Below are 18,667 nucleotides of genomic sequence, written 5' to 3' on the forward strand. Positions count from 1 at the left end.
TTTTCTATTCTCATTGCAATCGTAAATGTCATATGATAATGTTTCATAAATCAAACAATTGGGTTTGAATGGTTAATGAATTCCATATTTAATGAATTGTTCAAGAGAACTTGAATTTGATTTTAGGATGACAATTTTTGGTCAAACTTTTCTTACTTTTCGACCGAACTCCAGATTACCATATCTCCTTTTTTCTTCGAACCAAATGGTTAATACAAAAAATATGATATAGTTTCATATGTTAATAACAAACTATATTCCTTCATCATTAAAAGAAATCTATTCTCATTAAAAAAAACGAAATACCGATTGTTCAAAATATACTACAGTTTGTAATTTTAAAAGACCCGTGCGACGCACGGGTCGGCGTTCTAGTGTATATATATATATATATATATATATATATATATATATATATATATATATGTGTGTGTGTGTGTGTGTGTGTGTGTGTGTGTGTGTGTCTGTTGATTCTACCTAAAAAAACTAAACCGTTGAAATATTAATTTCAAACAGTTTGGTATTTAAAGGCATCGCTATAAAGAAAGATCCCAGCAAAGTTGTCCCTATATTATCAATCATCCGCAGGCTATGACTTTGTGTTTGGATGGAGTATTCCTTGTACTCATTTTGTTAACAAAAGGTTTTTGTTAACAAGTGTCTCCATGACACTCTTTAAACATTTTAAATTATGTAATTTTTTTTTAAAGTTAAACATTTCAATTTTCAACCCACTAAATACACAACCTTTCATAATATCTTACATTTTAAGATCTTTAAAAAGTGTCATAGAATATTCATTAGCATTTTCCTATTTGAAATTATGCTTTAATTTGATGTTTAAAAAAAAAAGCAAGTGTGGAAGTATATATGTGTTATAGATAGCAGTTTAGGTCAACGGTTTTATTGTTTCCTAGAATTTTAATGCTTTCAATTTTCTAATATTTCACTTTGACTAGTTCTCATTTCTTTCCAGCTAGCTTGTTTTCCCCCTTAAAATAATGTAAGTATAACTATCATGGAAGAACACATGGAATTTCCAAGAAACAAATGGTCGAGTAACTTAATATCTATAATCAATTATATTTTAATTCTAAAGAACTATATATACTAATCCTATGATCTCTTTGTTCCTTAGCCGTTCCTAAAATATCCATCCAAGTGGCTATATAAATATATCATTAACAAATTTTGCATAGATGCTTCTAATGGTGGTAGTCATGGATCAAGATTGTTCCCTCAAGTTCTTGTTGGTAATGATAATACTCTTCGTAGGGTTTCTTGCTTGGCTAGAAAACAAAGTAACAAACTCAAGTGAAGCCAATAAACAAAGGGAGGAGGAGGAGGAGGTGGAAGTTAGTGATGAAATATTATTGTTTGAACAAGATGACGAGGAGAACAAACTAAATGAATATTGTGTTTGCTCCTTTTGTGGCAAATTCAGAAACATAATCAAAAGATGCTCACGATGCAAAAATGCTATATATTGGTAAGCTTCCAAATCTTATTCCATCTTTCCTTTATCCTTTTTGTTCATTATATATGCATTATAATATTAGTGCCTTTCTGGGTAGAAGTTTTTTTGCGGCTTTACTAAAAGAAGGTTCCCTAATAAAACAAAGTTTTAGGTTTTTTTCTGAAAAAAAAAAAAAAAAAGTTTTAGTAAAAGAGTTTAGAACAAAAAAAAAAAAAGTTTTAGTACTTTTTACATACAAATAATGAGAAGTGGGTGGGGTGGGGATATAACTATAAGTAAAATGTATCATCTCATTCAATCAATGAAAAGTAATACATATGATAATTGTTATTGATCTCAACTCATCAACAAGCTTCAGATAAAGTCGAATCATTCAAAATAACTATTTGGTTAGAGTTAATGCAACCTAATTTAAAATAGCATAGAAATTATTAGAGATATACAAAATAAAATTTATTTTTAACTTACTCTCGTACGTAAAGTTTATTCATGGAGTTAGAGATGATTTTCACTTTTTATCACTTAGTTTTTGTTTTCAATATTCATTTCTTTCTGGATTCACATTTTCACTTTGTCAATAAATTTATTTTATGAATATTTTTCTCATAAACGATTTTGATTTTAATGTGGTTGTTTTCATCAGCTCAAAAGCATGTCATATCATGCATTGGAGATTTTGGCACAAAGACGAATGTGTTGAGATAGTGTCTGCAGAAGAACATGAGGAATCATCTTTTCATGAAACTCAGTGCTTTCTCTTGGAGCATGGAAACGTAATGTTACAATATATCATAAACTCCTAGTTTATACAATTAATCTTTAAGTTCTTAGTTTGAAATCCTCATTTTAGGATTGTTTGACCTTTTTTTTATGATAAGTATTTTTCTAGATGCAGCTTATTGTGGAAGGGAAAAAATTTCGATTCCTCAAAAAAGTCAATGAAGTTTCTTCTAGATAGCAATTTGATGTTACAATCCGATTTACAAAAACTCCATGTCGGGTTTCAATTAATAAGTAAACTACTCCCTTGATTTTAAATATAAAAAAAAAGGTTTAATTTAAGAAAAAAAGTTAAAATATATTCATTAATTTATTTTTGCTTAAAATTAAATTAATTATTTAAAACTGAAGATTCTAATAATCATTATCATTTTCGTGAAACAAGCTTTGATCATAAAAAATATTTTTAATTATGAGTACAAATATTTTTCGAAAACATTTCAGAAAATTAAATAAGTTTAGGAAATATTCATAAATAGTGTGGGTTTTTTCTTTTTTACTTTGAGACTAAAGAGAAAATTGATGTGACCCATTCTATTATTCAAACGCGTTGTGTGTGTGAGAAAGAAATACAATGACTTATCATAAATATATTTTTATCTATATATGACTTAGGTATTTCTAAAAGTAAAGATAATAAGGTGACACGTATTTAAATATTAACATTAATATGCAGGAAAACTCTAAGTACTCATTCAATGATGATGATGATGATGAGCATAAAACATATGAGGGGGATGTTTACTATATTGAAGGAGGAGAAAATAGTGCTGAGTTAATTAAAGAAACAGCAATAGGGCTTCAACATAGTGGCTGTGCAGTTTGTGGCAATCCATGTTCCCAAAAATGCTCAAGATGCAAAGCTATAAAATATTGGTAAGTTGTTTTGTTTCATAATATACTAGTTACAAACCCGTGCTTCGCACGGGATGGATTGCTTTTTTTCGGATAATTTTGTTGGCAAACACATATTTGTTAATACGCTTAAAAGTAAACTGATTCGAAATTTAGATATTACATGCATATAAATATAAAAAACCATGATCCATAACATATCAAATCTTAGATAGGTCTACCATAAACGAAACCATTGCAAAGAAATTGTTCCAAAGAAAAAAATGAGCAAATGAACGAATATTGCACAAATATTATAAATCTTTATCAAAATATTAATGAAAGTTTGGTTTTCATTGGAACTATTTGAGAACGGGTTGAATAATGTATTTTCCAAAAAAAAAAAGTAACATAATAACTATTTAAGGTTGATTTCTTCTTCAAACTTGAATTCCAAAAGTTTTTTATCTCATTATTTGTTCTCCCTCGTAGTTGTGCTGCAATTTGAGCCCACCTGAAACATTTGAAATTATTAATCATTTTTTAAGCATTATGACTTAACATATATATAACCATAACATGCTTGAACATATATTAAAACTTTATTCTTCAATGTACATAATATATGTTACCTATTTCCAAGTGCTTCATGAAGATTGATAATAAGATCTTTCTCTCTTCAAATCAGGCCTCAAATAGTTTATCCATCTTAATCTACAACTCTTTCCATTTGCAACCCTGCAATACATAAAAAAATGAGTTTCTTTTCTCTGTCAATAATTCTGATTAATTGTAAAGTAAAAAAAGATAAGGAATTTTTTCTTTCATATGTTGATAACTTGATATGTAAGTATATATATGTTAATATTACCAGCTAGTTTAGGAACTGAACTCCAATATCCAACACCAAACATGGTTATGTAATTGAAAAGCTTCTCATCTTCTTCAGGGGACCATAAACATTTTCTTAGTTTTTGCTTTAAACAACAGAAATGGCGACCCATGTTTGTAAGGACAATAGAAAAAAGGACACAAAGGACACTGTTTCTTAATTATGGAGAAAGGTTCTGAACAATGAAGTGGTCACTGGCTATATATAGTGAAATTACCCTTGTGGTTTTGTCATTGACACTCTTAATTATGAGTTGAAAATATAGTAAAGATTGGGTAAAAAAAAGGTATATAATATGGGGAATGGATTTCCTCCTGTGGAAATTTCTCCAGTCTTCTCCAGTGACACAATCTGCACCATTAATTGTTTTCTCTCTCTTATTTTCAACATTGAAAATTCCCACATACATTAATTTTTAGTGGACAAGATTTCACTGGACTCTCATGTGACTGGAGAGGATCCAAACCCTATAATATGCGCTAAAATAAACCATCAATAACAGACCAATCTCCCCTTTTTTTTCACATAAAGATTGTCTTGCATTAAATACCTTAATTTTTCTAAAACATGCCCCAAATTTCTTAGATTTCATTGAATGAATCACCCTTATATAAATACCAACCAAGATGTGTACAATGATATGTACTAATTTGCAGCATAGCTATATACTCAGATTAAAAAACGTTACCATTGACCAGAAAATAAATGTGCCATTTATGTGATTGTCTAACTTAAATCTAACAGAAGGGAGTGACGTAGTGTACCTTTGATTGGTGGAAGATGTTTTAGAATTAATTGCCTCCTTTTTCTACATAGAGAAACAAATGGAACAGTTGATGAAATTTAACTCATAATGCCCAATGTCAAATGCTAGCAATGTAACACACTAATTATAGTTGAGAATACTCACCGCCGATCGCTCCATACATTCTGCATGTCTACTAATATCTCGAAGAGGTAATGTTCGATGATCAAGATAATCATCTTCCAGCAGAGCCTTATCCACTATGAAAATGAAAATACTTTCAGAATAAGTATGTAAAATATAATAATCATGGACAACAGTTAAAAAATTGCCTGATAAGTTTACCACATCTTTTTCTTCGCCGAGATCAATGCGGAACTTTTATAATTGTGTTCTCCTATATTACACACATACTCTCTAACTAATCCGAATAACTGACTGACTATAACAACTCTTAACTACATTAACTACTCTAATTAGCCATTAGACAAATGAATTTTTATAAGCACATTCCCAAAAATACAGTGAAAGTGGATATCAATTGTCTGCAAAACTAAGTGTCATTCTAATTTCAATTGTCTGCTAGCACCGATGAAGGGCATTATAGAAACAATAGCAACAAATACAGTGCAGGTGATTGAAGATTGCTTATATTTGAGAGTAAAAAAAGTCAAGTAAAACAACAAAAACAAAGCAATTTGCATCGGTCAACAAAATGGTAAAGTAGATAAATTTATTTATCTTGGTTGTTGGCTGGGGTAGAGAACATGCTATTATGAATTCTGATGCAGCTGAGCCACATATTACAGTAAGGACACTGAACTGTATGTAAAATTATAAACAACCTGCAGAAGAGGTAGCTACAGAAAAAGGTTGATATATATTCTGAGACAGCAGTGAAGTCAACCACTTTTGAGACAACGGAAAGCAAAGCTGCTGCTTTCAAAAAGTTATATGTGCTTATTATATAGGTGCATGGTCTCAAATATTGCTCATGTTTTTCATAAGAGATATACTATACTATCTGCCAAGATACGATTACTTTATGAATACTAATCATGGTAGTTAGAGATGCTATATTTTTTCTATTGAAATGCAGCCTCGTTCTCATATTCAAATGACAATAACAGTGTAAGAAAAATAACCAACAATAAAAGAAAAACTCCTACAGACAAAAAAAATTAAGCACATTCCCAAACTTTAAACAACTTTGAAAGTTCACCAGTCAGGATAAATAGGCTTCCGAATGTTACACATATAAGGAGAGGTCTGATGCATAAAATAGAATACTTATTCTGATAGTTACAGAAGCTAACAACTATTATTTCTTCAATTTATCTTAGAACCTCAATTCGTAAACACATAAACCATACCAGCGATAGACACTAAAAGACTACCACTTTACATCACATTTCCATTACAACTAACCTTTCCTGGTTCAGGACATGCTTGTGTGACATTTACTAATTGGTTTAGACACACATATATAATATATAATGAATGAGAAGAAGATAATTTGTTTCACTGAAATAACTTTTACATATGATTTCCTTCATGGCTGTTGCATGTGGGTTTGGAAATAACTATTAGTTTTAAGTAAATTTGAACTAAATATTTTGCGGAACCAACCTCTGAATTAATGTGCTGCTCAATTTATCAATCAGATGAAGTCCAATAGAACATCAGTATGCCTTTCCAAAGGCAAAAGAAGAAAAAAAGTGCTTCACAGTTAACCTTTTGTTTAAATAATAACCTCTAATGCAGAACACACAGAAAATGAATGGTACAAACATGGATCTGCGGGTTTAGCTGCTTTAACAACTACTTAGAACTTTCTTATATAACTCTATATGCTTATCTGACAGAAAACAAACAAATAGAGAAAAGAAGTCATTGTGTTGCATATAGTAAGTGGCAATAGAACTTAAATCTAATTTGCAAGTCAAATTTGATAATCTCTATCACTCTTATGAAACATTGTTGTTTTCTTTTAAATTATCTTCTACAGGTTCTCTGTGATTTCTTGCAGGGGATACATGATTTATATACACAAAAAGTGCAAGCAAATAAGCATACCTGAGTCATATTTGGAGCAAAAACCATAGCAATATTTCTAGCATCCAATTTGTTATACTCCTCTTCAACTACAACATCAGCCATAAGATCAACAGCCCAATTAAGCAAAGCTGATTCAACTGGTTTCAGCTGCTTCACAAGCTCAACAAATTCTTCTTCAGTGTGCATTCAAGAACTTCCTCAGGTGAAAGTCCATCTAACACTCCTGAAGGAAGTTCCCTAAACCATGCTTTAATTAAGCCAGCCAAGCAATGTACATCAATGTCAATTGGCACAATGCCACTATTCAATTGCTCCCTCAAATGCTCCTCTTCACCGTTTTCTAGATTTATACAAAATATTCCTTCAGCCTGAAAATTCGTTAATTAAAAAGTGATAAAAGCAGGAAAAAAATTATAGTTGGTTCACATAATCTGGAAAACTGACATATCATAAATTTTGTACTTACCTTTAGTCCTCCCCTGTGAGTATAACCTCTCCTGCATCAGTAACAGAATAGTGGGGACACTGTTTCCTTTTGAATCATAAGAACATTGCATTGATTCTACTGAGAAACCAAACACACTAACACTGCAGTTATTCATGATCACAAATCACATCAGAATATGGATAAACATTAGTAAAAATAATGATTTGATTGCTTTTGGAAAATTTTAATTATAAAACGGCTTGCATTTTATGAAAAAGTAAACACAAAACAAAAGCATAAGAAAATATTAAGATGAACTTTTCAAATCCTACATTACAGTTAGCCAAACTTTCCACATCCCCTTGAACGCCCACTCTTATCACCAACAATGCAATGAAAGGCGTAGAAACAGACATGAAAAAAATTTGTCGATGCACTGTGAATCCGCCTTCACATATCAGAGCACACAACATGACCAAATCAAAGCGCTTAATTACCAAAACAAATCTTTCTTTTAACTATCAAATACCAAAACAAAACCCGAATACCGGTGGACAAAATATCTAAAATATCAAAAACAAAACTGAAGCAAAATCAATCCAAAACTACTAACACAACACTCATTTGTACAAAATTCCACAAATCTAATTTTTTATCCACCTTTTACTGCATGAAAATCAAAATAGAAAATCATACATCATAGAAATTCAAGCCATGATTAAAAACCAGGATTATACCTTCAAATTGATTGTCATCCATTACTTTGTTTTCAAATTTGATGCATAAAACCTGTCTTTCTTTCAAGCAAGCTTTAGCACTTATGCACAATATAATAAGAAAAAATTATTAACATAGAGCTGTAGTTAATCAGCATAATAAATTCAGAAGTTGGTTGTGATGCCTTACAACCACACAAGGAGCACAAGTATAGTGAGTTCCACTTGCTCTAAGTTCAAGTGATGTTGCAGCTCCAATTCTTTGAACTAAATCTGCATCTCTACATGCACACCACAAATGTAGAATCAAAGTTTTTTAAAGATAAAATCATTTGTCAAAATTTACTTGTCAAGCATATAACTTGAAGTTCTCTAATTGAACATATTATTATGACAAAAAGCTTTAGACAGTTCAGTATAAGGGAGAAAATGCAGAAGACTCCTCAACTTCTGCACATTATATAATGATTAAGTTTCATTGAATAGAAAAGAAACCTACTTTAGATATGGCAGAGTCATGATCTTAAGAAGAGAAGGATTCTTTGCTGCATACTCTTTCCACTCTTCCATATCAATCTTCCCATCTCCTTTTGAGTCAACCTCCTTCATTGTCTAAAAAAGATCAGGCCAAGAAAGAAGTATAAGAGAAAAGAATGAAACTGAGGAAACTATAGAAATTGAAGGAGGATAAATGTATGGTTTCATATGGTTAAGAACCTTTTCCATAATGGATTCAACAATATCGTCTGAAACTGTAACTTCTGATTCAATCAAAGTAGCCAAGACCATCTCCTTCAACTTCAGTATGCCATTATGTACAAAAAAGGTTCATAAGACACTCAAAAAGTTAGAATAAAATGCATAAATTTAACCGTAGTCTATAACTACTAAAGTTACATGAGAAGGAGCATTCACACAAAAAACTACTACTTTCTCTGTCCTTAAATATAAGACCATTTAGAGATTTTGATGTCACTTTTTATAGGAGCGTTTTCAAATTTTCAACTGCATTATTTATTTCTTTACTAATATATCCATAATTATGTCAATCTTTATCTGAAACATATAATAAATACTATGATGAAGACATAAATTGATTCTATGCAGGTTTGGTTTTGGGGACAGCATTGGCAGAATCACAATCTATGCATTTTAAAATTCTTTCTTATATTTTCAGCAGTATGCTAATTTGTGCCAAATTTTGATGTTTTATTACTTATTTTATACTAAAGTTTTCTGATAAATGTAAAATGGTTGGCTTTAAATATTTACAATCGACATTCTGATTTTTCACAATGGGCTTGAGACCTTATAGCAGAGGAAAGAAGCACACTTACATAAACATTGAAATTTTTTTAGCAGTGAAAGCGGGTGAAAGTATGTCCCAAAGTTTACCATTGATTTCATACTTTGACTCTACGGAACAATGCGTCCATTAGGGTGTGTTTGGTTGTGAGAAGAAAGTGAGAAGAGAGAAATAGGTGAGAGAGAGTGTAAAGAACTAAATATCATATTTATGTTCTAAAGTTACTTTTTGCGGACTTACAGTTGCTTCATAAGATTTAAGAACAGTCACTTATTTTTATGTCAATGCATTGGGTTCTTAACTTATTTTATAAGGTCTTGGGTCTCGCAATTGAAGTGTTTCTTTGGCCTAAGAACTGATCCGCAGAGGAAACTCTTTGACATATTGTAGTGCCACTCAACTTGAATGCAGAAAAAAAAATCAAGACAATGTTCTTAACTTATTTTAGAGTTGCTCTTATACAATATAGATTTAATTTGACATTTCTAGCTTCTCTTCAATACTACTTTCTTTACTACTTACAGCTCAGGTTTAATGAACATAGAGTTTGCAGTTAACATCTAATCTGAGAGTATTGTATTGGTAGGTCTAATGTTTGCTTCATAGTTCATCAGTCCATATCACCAAATCTTTGTCAGACAATGTCCTTAGGGAGATAAATTATAATTTGGTTATTTCCTTTTCTTATACCTTAAACAGATCAATAGCTCCTTTTCCAACCACATTTTCATATCATATGCATCAAATAATTGATTGTATAACTCTAAGGTGTGTTGAAAGCAAAATTTAAAGTTCATGCATACACCACTGTCAAAGCTCCACGCTCACAACTTATTAATCAGACATGATATGATGAAAAAGTTGGTAACTTCCCCTTTTCTTTCTACCTAAACTAAACCTTGCATCAATTAGCATCCTCAATAAAAGGCAATTACTTCTCCCTCATTCCTCACAAAGGTCACCAATTAAGTACTATTAAGTAGTAAATCAAAAAATGCAGAGACAGTATGTGTACCAGTTAGCTAAAATATGAGAGGATCATCCTTTGAATTTTTTTCATCTTTAAAAGGGAAAAAGCTGCCAGCTACTCACTGTGTCCTGCACAACTAAGTTATGGAAAGATAATTGTGTCAGAATGACTGTCAGCTACTCACTGTGTCCTGCACAACTAAGCTACTCACTGTCAGGCTCTCATAGAAATGACTGAAAGTTTAACTTTTCTGTTACACAATTAATTCCATACATTCATTTTTCTTCTCTTCAGATGTCTTTGTCGGCTTGCACTAATCTCCTGCATTGCATACAAAAAGATAATCAATTTTAGATTTGAATATCAACAATCAACAATAGCAAACAAATTAAAATAAACAACAGTTAAAACACATATAGTTAGCAGTACCCGCGCATTATATTTAGCTAATTATCAATGTTCTGTAATTTGAACTGATAATAACTAAATTGGGTTCTATTGAAATAAGAGTTAACTTGCTATATAAATGACCAATTCTACTCTCACTATTCTTATTACTCAATTCCATAAAACCCTAAATAAAAGAGGGCTCATCAAGGACTCCCAAATCAAAGGATCAGAAGCATCTAGCAATTCTGAAACAAATCAACATTGATGTATGATGCCAAATTTAGTTTTCAGTTCCTAACTAAATCACTGTGAAAGTGAGAGTGGTGATGGAGGTCTCAGTGAATTATATGTAGAAAAACTATAATGAAGAAAAACTAAAACAACACGTGAAAAAGTAGAAATTAACCCTTTTTTTCCTCTGTTGACTGCTTGCCATCATATCAGAAGCTGCTTGTCCATCCTCAAATCCATTGTCCATCTAAATTTTCAATAAAAGGGTGTGTGTAAATAACAAATAAGTAATGGATTCAAAACATTAGATTTCAAAATTAATCAATGTACAAAATACATATTTTTCAGTAATCATTCTAAACCAAAAAAAATCAAAAGATACTTCTAAACCCATTATTTCCACCATAAATTTTCTGCATCATTGGGAGAATTCTTTGTATCAAGAACTTTCATATAATCAAAGACCTTTCTATACCATGAATATCAAATCTTTCCATATAATTTCTGTAACATGTCTTGAAATTCTTCAAAAATGCAAAGACCATTTAAATATGATTTATCACTACACCAAATTCTTCAGACATTATATTCAACAAACTACAAAACAAAATATCATTAAAACATGCAGCATCAAAACAACAGAAAGACTATATGAGTAACAAACTTGTAGAAGTTGATATTCTACAAAAGAAAACCAATTAACCAAACAACAAACCAAAACATCAAAATCAAACCCCTAAAATAACAAAAACAACTCTCCAAAAACATGCAACCAGAATCAAGGATAAAACAATCCTCTAACATTCAATTACACACCATAATCACACAAAGAAATAAGAAAAACACAGAAAGAGGATCAAAAAAACCCAGAAGGAGAACAAAACAACAAACCCTAAACATGCATGCTAATAGATTGATGAAAAGATGGGAAATTGACTGTGAATGATGAAGAAAACAGTACCCCGGTTAGCCAGGTTGGAGAAATCACCTGAGAAAAACTAAGATTTGATGAAGAGGATGAGAGGCGCCGTTCCTTGATTCCTCCTTTTCTTTTCCTGTCAATTTCGTTTCTCCCCGTCAATTTCGTTGTATTACGTTCTCTCCCCCCTCCCCCCGTCACTTTCCCTTTCTCACCGTTTCCACCGTTCCCCCATTTTCCACCGTTTCCACCGTTCCCCTTTCTCACCATTTTTATATAATAACACTCCCCGCCAATTACCAATTTACTAAAATACCCCTAATAAGGGCAAAATGGTAAAATCAACGGACATTTATTTTCTTATTTAGTTTAGTAGATTAATTTGTCAAAAGTCACTCCAACTAATTAAACTTTTTAAGTCAATGCCACCTTTCATGTTTTTGTGATTTTTCTCCTTCAAAAAAATGTTTTTGTGATTTTTTCTATAGTCGTATTTTTTTTATTGTTGTAGCTTAATCACTGTACGAAACTAATTATTTTTAACTAAACCATTAGTTGTTCTCAAAAAAAAAAAAAAAACTAAACCATTAGTTAATTAATACAAAATCTAGTTAGTTGGACACTGACAAGTGTTGAGAGAACTCTTAAAAATATACACTTATTAGACTTTTAAAAATGAAATCAATTATGCTTGATTGACTTTACTATTAACCCTTATCACTTCATTAATAGTTTCATTAAAAACTAGAGTTAAAAATTATGAATATTAAAGCAAAAGCAAAGAAAATAGAGGCACCAGTGTGGAACATTATTTTATGGAACTCTAACTCTTACATATAGGGAAAAAAAATATACTTCCTCGGTTCACAATACTTGTCGTTTTTTGAGAATAATTTTGTTCACATTACTTTTCACTTTCAAGTTTCAATGCAACATTAATTATTGATTTGTCAGTAATACACTTACCTATTTATTGTAGAGAGGGAAATAAAATAAAATAATGAAATAATAAATGGTTAAGGGTATTATAGAAAAAACACACAAAATTTCATCAAAAATAATAAAATTTATTTGATTTCTTGGTATGCGTAAATTCTTTAAAAACGAATGTATTGTCAAACGGATGAAGTATATAGTTACAAAATTGTGTGTGAAACGTTGTTTTATGGAACATAGAGGTCCCAAGGCATAGTGAGAAAACAGAGAAAATTAACAAGAAGTCCTAACAATTCTTTGGAAAGAGACCTTACATGTGTCATCAAATAAGCTTCATATTTAGGATAGTGCTGGAATAGGATAGTGTTGTTTGAAGAAGAAATAAATTCTTTATTTTATACTCTGTATTTATTTTAATGGTTATGTTAATTAGTGCTTTCGAGTAAAAAAATATAAATTATTTATTAAAAACAAAAATTAAAAAAAAAAAAAAGTTGAATATTCAGCATTTCTCAATATAATACTTTCATCAACAAATGTTATAGGTGCATTCTTTAACATTTTCTTTATTTTAAATCACATCCTTAATTTGTCGATTTGCTGAGTTAGCTAGATTTTAACATTTGACATTTTGTTAATAATCTGAAACCATGTCAACTACATAAAACTCTATTTATCATCACTGGGTCACCTTCAATAAAAATTGGTACGACCAAGTTAGTTATTAAGAAGTGGTAGTGCATTAAAGTATTTGCATTCACATTAACTATATTCACAAAACATATGTATGTCAATGTGAAAATATGTTAAAAAAATGTGCAACGTGACTATCAAGTTTAAGTAATGTGTAAAGATGTCAATTTCCACCTGTGTACATAGAGATCCTTCAATGCTATCTGTTTGTTCAATAATAGAACTACGACTTTCTTCAAAAAGCTGTGTGTATCTTGCATTCTTGTTTTTTATTGTTTTCTTTTAAAAGTGGTGAAAATAGATGTAGGGAATTGTGAATAGTCATCTTTTACAATATTAAGTTGGAAGTTTGATGTTCGAACTTCGACCTCTGTATATATCATGTGATGTCCTTATCAATTGAGTTAAGTTTATCGGGATGTGAATTTTGTTATTTTAACTATATATATAATAAGTATTTTTAAGGAAACACTTATATAGTTCAAATAAATGTTAGAATAATAAAGTCAAAAAATAAATTGAATTGGGGTAATTTTGCATAAAAATTAAAATGGAATTAAGTTTCTTGTGTCTACCTACTGGTGAAAATAAGCTAGGGTTGAAAATTAAGCAAATCAATTAGAACGTATACCGACTATGGGTGAAAATAAGCTAGGTAAGTCTGACATAAGGTCATCAAAATTGAGAGAACTTAACTAATGCAATTTATCTCCATCCAAAAAAAAAAAAAGTAAATTCATTTTGTCTTTTCAAGATTGACACAGAAATTCGACTCGTTAGAATTGCACGAGTTTACTTCATATTAAAAATAATAGAGTTTTTCCTTCAAAAAAAATAATAGAGTTTTGGAGGGTTAGATCTATATTTTTATTTTTATATAAAATAGATATTTTTTAAAAATTGAAAGAATATAGGAGTATGTCATTTAACAATTCAATCACTTTCTTTCATTTTTAAAATATTTTATGATTTGCGTAATTTCCAAAAGAAAAACAAGTTCTCTCTTCCTCCAAAATAAACTCTAAGAAAATTTAACAAATGCATGATTTTATGTAAAAGGCACACAAAAAATTTATATCACCAAGCTTCATGTTTTTTTGTGCCTTTTTCTCTTGCAGCTCACAAACATGCCAACATTTTGATTGGAAATTAGGGCATAAATTCCAATGTTGTGTTAAGAAGACAAGTTCAACTCAAGTAACAACAAGTAATCAAGAATGGCCTGCAGATGAAAATGTAATTATTACTTTCTTAAAATCATAAAAATATCTAAGCTCTATTTTTTAACAAATCCATCCTCAGAAAAATGGACTGTGCTACTTTTACATCAACAATTTACTTTTAAGCTATTATATGCTTTATTTTTTAATGAAGATATTATATGCTCATGCATAACAAATCATGAGTGAATTTAAATATCAGTCTTTAATTGCAATGTTTCTTTAAAATTCATTGTTGTAAAATAAATAAATTGGGACATTTAAATAATTTTGGTTTTTCACTTTTTCTTAACAGGTTATAATGCCTCCAAATTCAGATGAGGTGGTAGATAATGATCATTCATATGACCCTCTATGCTTGGAATTTTATTCAGGTCTCTTATATATCTAGTATTTTTTTTTATTATGCTATATCTTTTGTATATATTGATTACATTCATTTATTTCTTCAAATATAAAATCATAATTAATTGTATAATTTGTACTATACTATCCCTTTTGTATATTTTGATTTCATTTATTAATTTTTTGTTTGGTTGGTGCAGAAGAAAACACCAACAACAAGGCTCTGATTTTAATTTCTCAGGTATGATTGACTTTGGAAATTTGGAAATATACCTAAAAGAAAAATGTACTTGTTCTTTAACTTAAGCTACAATGCAGGAAGCTAACAACAAAGTCCAAGAGGTTGAGGAAAAAATGAGAGACCTAAAAGAAGAATTGGAAATGATCAGGTATATAAGAAATATGAGTGTTGGTCCGTCACGTGTCATCGACATATGTAATTTTTGTGTTGCACTAATTTACAAGTATATCAAAATATTTGATGTTTTTTCAGAAGTGAAAATATAACACTGCAATCAAAGCTTAACTATTGGGAAATTAGAGCAAAGAATTCCTCTAATAGACTTTACAGTTTCAAGAAAGAAAATGAACACCAGGTAATAATTCATTTCAAGAGGTTCCAAAATTAAAGTTAGATTGTGAATGATTCTAATATTTTGTGTTTCTGCATTTTCAGTTGTTTATTTTGAAGCATGAAAATGAATTGATATCGAATGCTGAGAAACAAGCTCGTCAAATGGTTACGAATTTATCTCAAAGGCTTCACTGTTTGCAGGTCACCATAGTTTATGCAACTTACATTGCAAGTCATTCAAAATGAAAATATTAACCCTAACAAAAACCATGCAGATTGCAATGGAAACTGGAGTAGCAGAGAGGAAAAAACAAGAAGAGTTTGTACATATGCTGCAGGTATATAATTACAATACACTGTTAAATTGAAAGATGTAGTGTTTGAAGTTATGTAACACCGACACCAATGATTGAAGCCATGTTCAGTGTTAGAAACGTGTCAGCGTCCGACATCCCTGACATGACACTGACACGTGGTTCTTATTACATGTGTCCACGTGTTTGTGTCAGTGTCATGTCCGGTGTCTTTGTCTATGTCGGTGTGTCATATGGCAAAGTAGAGAGGTATTCTAAATTTCATTCCTCAAGTTACCACTCATTGGTTTTTGTTAATTTGCAGAATGAATGTGCCAAGGCTAAGAGAGAGTTTTATGAACAAAACAAGTATGTTGAAAGGCTTAGACAGAAGCTTGATAATGTAGCTCAATTTCCTATAAGAATGGCTGAAGAGACAAGACAAAAATTATCCATTCCTTCCAAGGCAATTTTGGCTGATGAATCCAAGGCTGCTGTTGTTGAGGTATGTGTAAATTTTGGCCCCCAAACTTTTAAAAACTTACGATTTTGGTCCTCCAACAAAAAAAATAGCAATTTTGGCCCCCCTAAATTTATTAATTTAGAAAAATAATAACAGCAAGGTCCATGTTTATCGTATTCAGTCGCATAGTAATCTTTTGCACTACAGAGCAATACTCTAATTGAAACTATGCGGATTTGCTCTTTTCTGTCATCTGCTTAAGTTCATATTTGCAAGTTTTATTTTTTTTTTCTTATGTTTAAATTTTATTCAGGTGTACAAGACGATCAGTTTAAGCAGAAATCCAACCTTGACTAGTCAGGTAACTTCAAAGACAGAAAATGATAGAGATTTGGAAAAATATTTATAATTATCTACAAATAGAAAAAATATAACAGGGATGATTATCATCTAACTCTATTCTATGATTAACTGTAATATTTTCTGTTACAATTGGTATACCAAAAGGAACTAAAGTTACTTTGATAACTATTGCAGTCTTGTACAATTTGCTTAAGCAATGAGAAGGACTTGGCCTTTGGTTGTGGACACATGGTAAGGTCCAAAAAACTGGATTATATTTTTTTACTCAATATAATGATGATTAATTAACAAGTAACTTAAATGCAGACTTGCAGAGAGTGTGGATCGAAAATTCGCAAGTGTCATATATGTAGAAAGAAGATCACTGATCGAATTAGGTTGTTCCCTGGCTGATTGACAATGGAGTTGATAGAAACATTCTAAGATAGACATGTTCTTCATGCAATTCCACTGATGAGCTATAATTTATAATCAATGCAGCATATGATTAGTAATATGATCAAATCTTGATAATTAGATATTAAAATAATTAGTCAAGATAAAAATCATGTATACCTATGTAGATATGTATGTTTGTATGTACATATGAATGTATATTACGCTTGGTACAGTACTTATATCAAAATTTGTGTATGACTTATCCTTTTTGTTGATGAAAATAGATATATAAAAATTCAAAAGACATTGGTACCAAAAAAACAAAAATAAAAAATCAGAAGACATGCTTTGTAAACACTAGATTCTGATTAGATCAGTTTTAGGGGTAAGTTTGTTTTGTTTTGGTTTTTTTTTTTTTTTTTTTTTTTTTTTTGAGGAAAAAACATACTTTTGACCAATAAATGCTACTCCCTCCGGTCTCAAATATAAGAAAAGATTCTTTTTTTAGGTTCATAGAATAATTAATGTATTTGCTTTACAATGTAGGTCAGATACATTAACTACTCAATTAACCTAAAAAAAGAATTTTTTCTTATATTTGAGACCGGAGGGAGTACCTATCTAGAAATATTTTTTTAGATATTTTTGAAAAAATCCCTAAAAAAGTCTTCTGAGTTCTTTGCATCTTATAATGATTTAGAAATTGCTCTTTTCACTAAAAAATTTCAACTTTCTCATCTCACACACTACCCACTAACTCCAGACCCTAAACAATGGCCTATATTTTGGCCATGACAACAGAACACAAACTGAGACTAGCAGAAAAAATCAAACTTTGGGCATTCTACCAAATTCATACACAGAGACAGGGTGGCCACCCCAGACATCTGCTAACTCTGTGAAAAGCAAACATGAAAGAGTCAGCCTTAGCCTTCGACGTGGTGATAATTGACTCCATCGAGTAAACTTTCGAGTCTAAACCTAAGCCAAATAGATTAATGGTGCTCCTAGCCTTCTATGTTTCATGATAACTAAAATGAAAAACATTCACATGTCCAATATCGGGAACAAATTACCATCTGAGGCAGACTTTTTCATAGATAGAAAAAAAAAGTAACAAATTAACTAACTAGAGCTTTTATAATTCCGACCGTAAAAATGGCATGCAAGAGCACAAAATGTAACAAAACAGAGGCATAACAATCTACCATGTATCATTAGGAGGAAGAATTTCCTAATGATAAATAGATAGATGTGATTAGGCTCTACATCAATATCCATTTCCCTTTCCTATACCAAAATATAGTATATCTAACAATATCATCCAAAAAAGAAAAACAGCAAATGCGATAACACCTCATATGGCATTTCCTTAATATCTATCAATCTATGTCAACAATATCGTCCAAAAAGGAAAAACAGCAAATGCGATAACACCTCATATGGCATTTCCTTAATATTATGTAGAAGGAGCATTGTCAATCGACAGTTTTATTTTCAGACCAGTGCAAGTTGATTATAAATAAACAAACAGTTCAGTAGAAAAAAGCATAAATCCTATCAAAAAAAGTATGTATTCCAAAGAGAATACTAGACATATTCTATGAAAAATTGACATGAAGTGTTATAACTAGTAAATGTTTGGATTGAACCATGA

General features: G+C 30.6%; 2 protein-coding genes and 1 pseudogene across 5 annotated transcripts; 1 reads left to right on the plus strand and 2 right to left on the minus strand.

Annotated features, from left to right (window-relative positions):
- Positions 1-1,136: 1,136 nt before the first annotated feature.
- LOC146898780 (uncharacterized) lies at positions 1,137-17,257 on the plus strand. Its single transcript, XM_085739486.1, has 14 exons — positions 1,137-1,489; positions 2,121-2,250; positions 2,934-3,133; positions 14,493-14,610; positions 14,890-14,968; positions 15,140-15,180; positions 15,258-15,328; positions 15,433-15,535; positions 15,616-15,714; positions 15,789-15,851; positions 16,132-16,311; positions 16,583-16,630; positions 16,807-16,863; positions 16,939-17,257. The coding sequence occupies exons 1-14, from the start codon at positions 1,200-1,202 to the stop codon at positions 17,023-17,025; spliced, it is 1,566 nt and encodes a 521-aa protein (XP_085595612.1). The 5' UTR covers positions 1,137-1,199; the 3' UTR covers positions 17,026-17,257.
- LOC146898781 (rho GTPase-activating protein 2-like) lies at positions 3,388-7,388 on the minus strand (annotated as a pseudogene). The gene is made up of 6 exons (XR_015021525.1): positions 7,253-7,388; positions 6,805-7,154; positions 4,894-4,988; positions 4,748-4,791; positions 3,724-3,829; positions 3,388-3,605 (listed from the first exon to the last, which is right to left on the minus strand). The product of XR_015021525.1 is annotated as a rho GTPase-activating protein 2-like (transcript).
- On the minus strand, positions 8,037-11,994 carry LOC146898782 (calcineurin B-like protein 7). 3 transcript variants are annotated; one of them, XM_085739488.1, is made up of 7 exons: positions 11,815-11,994; positions 11,002-11,073; positions 10,479-10,526; positions 10,251-10,333; positions 8,647-8,727; positions 8,429-8,541; positions 8,037-8,210 (listed from the first exon to the last, which is right to left on the minus strand). In XM_085739488.1, exons 5-7 carry the CDS (start codon positions 8,716-8,718, stop codon positions 8,081-8,083), a joined length of 315 nt encoding a protein of 104 aa, XP_085595614.1. In that variant the 5' UTR covers positions 8,719-8,727; positions 10,251-10,333; positions 10,479-10,526; positions 11,002-11,073; positions 11,815-11,994; the 3' UTR covers positions 8,037-8,080. The 3 variants fall into 3 exon arrangements, with proteins under 3 accessions (XP_085595614.1, XP_085595613.1, XP_085595615.1); XM_085739487.1 differs by having other exon boundaries at positions 10,251-10,341; XM_085739489.1 differs by having other exon boundaries at positions 10,251-10,341; positions 11,788-11,994.
- Positions 17,258-18,667: the final 1,410 nt, after the last annotated feature.

Source organism: Medicago sativa, chromosome 8 (assembly GCF_051527215.1).
Source record: "Medicago sativa cultivar Bolivia chromosome 8, Bolivia_mono, whole genome shotgun sequence".
Taxonomy (NCBI): Eukaryota; Viridiplantae; Streptophyta; class Magnoliopsida; order Fabales; family Fabaceae; genus Medicago; species Medicago sativa.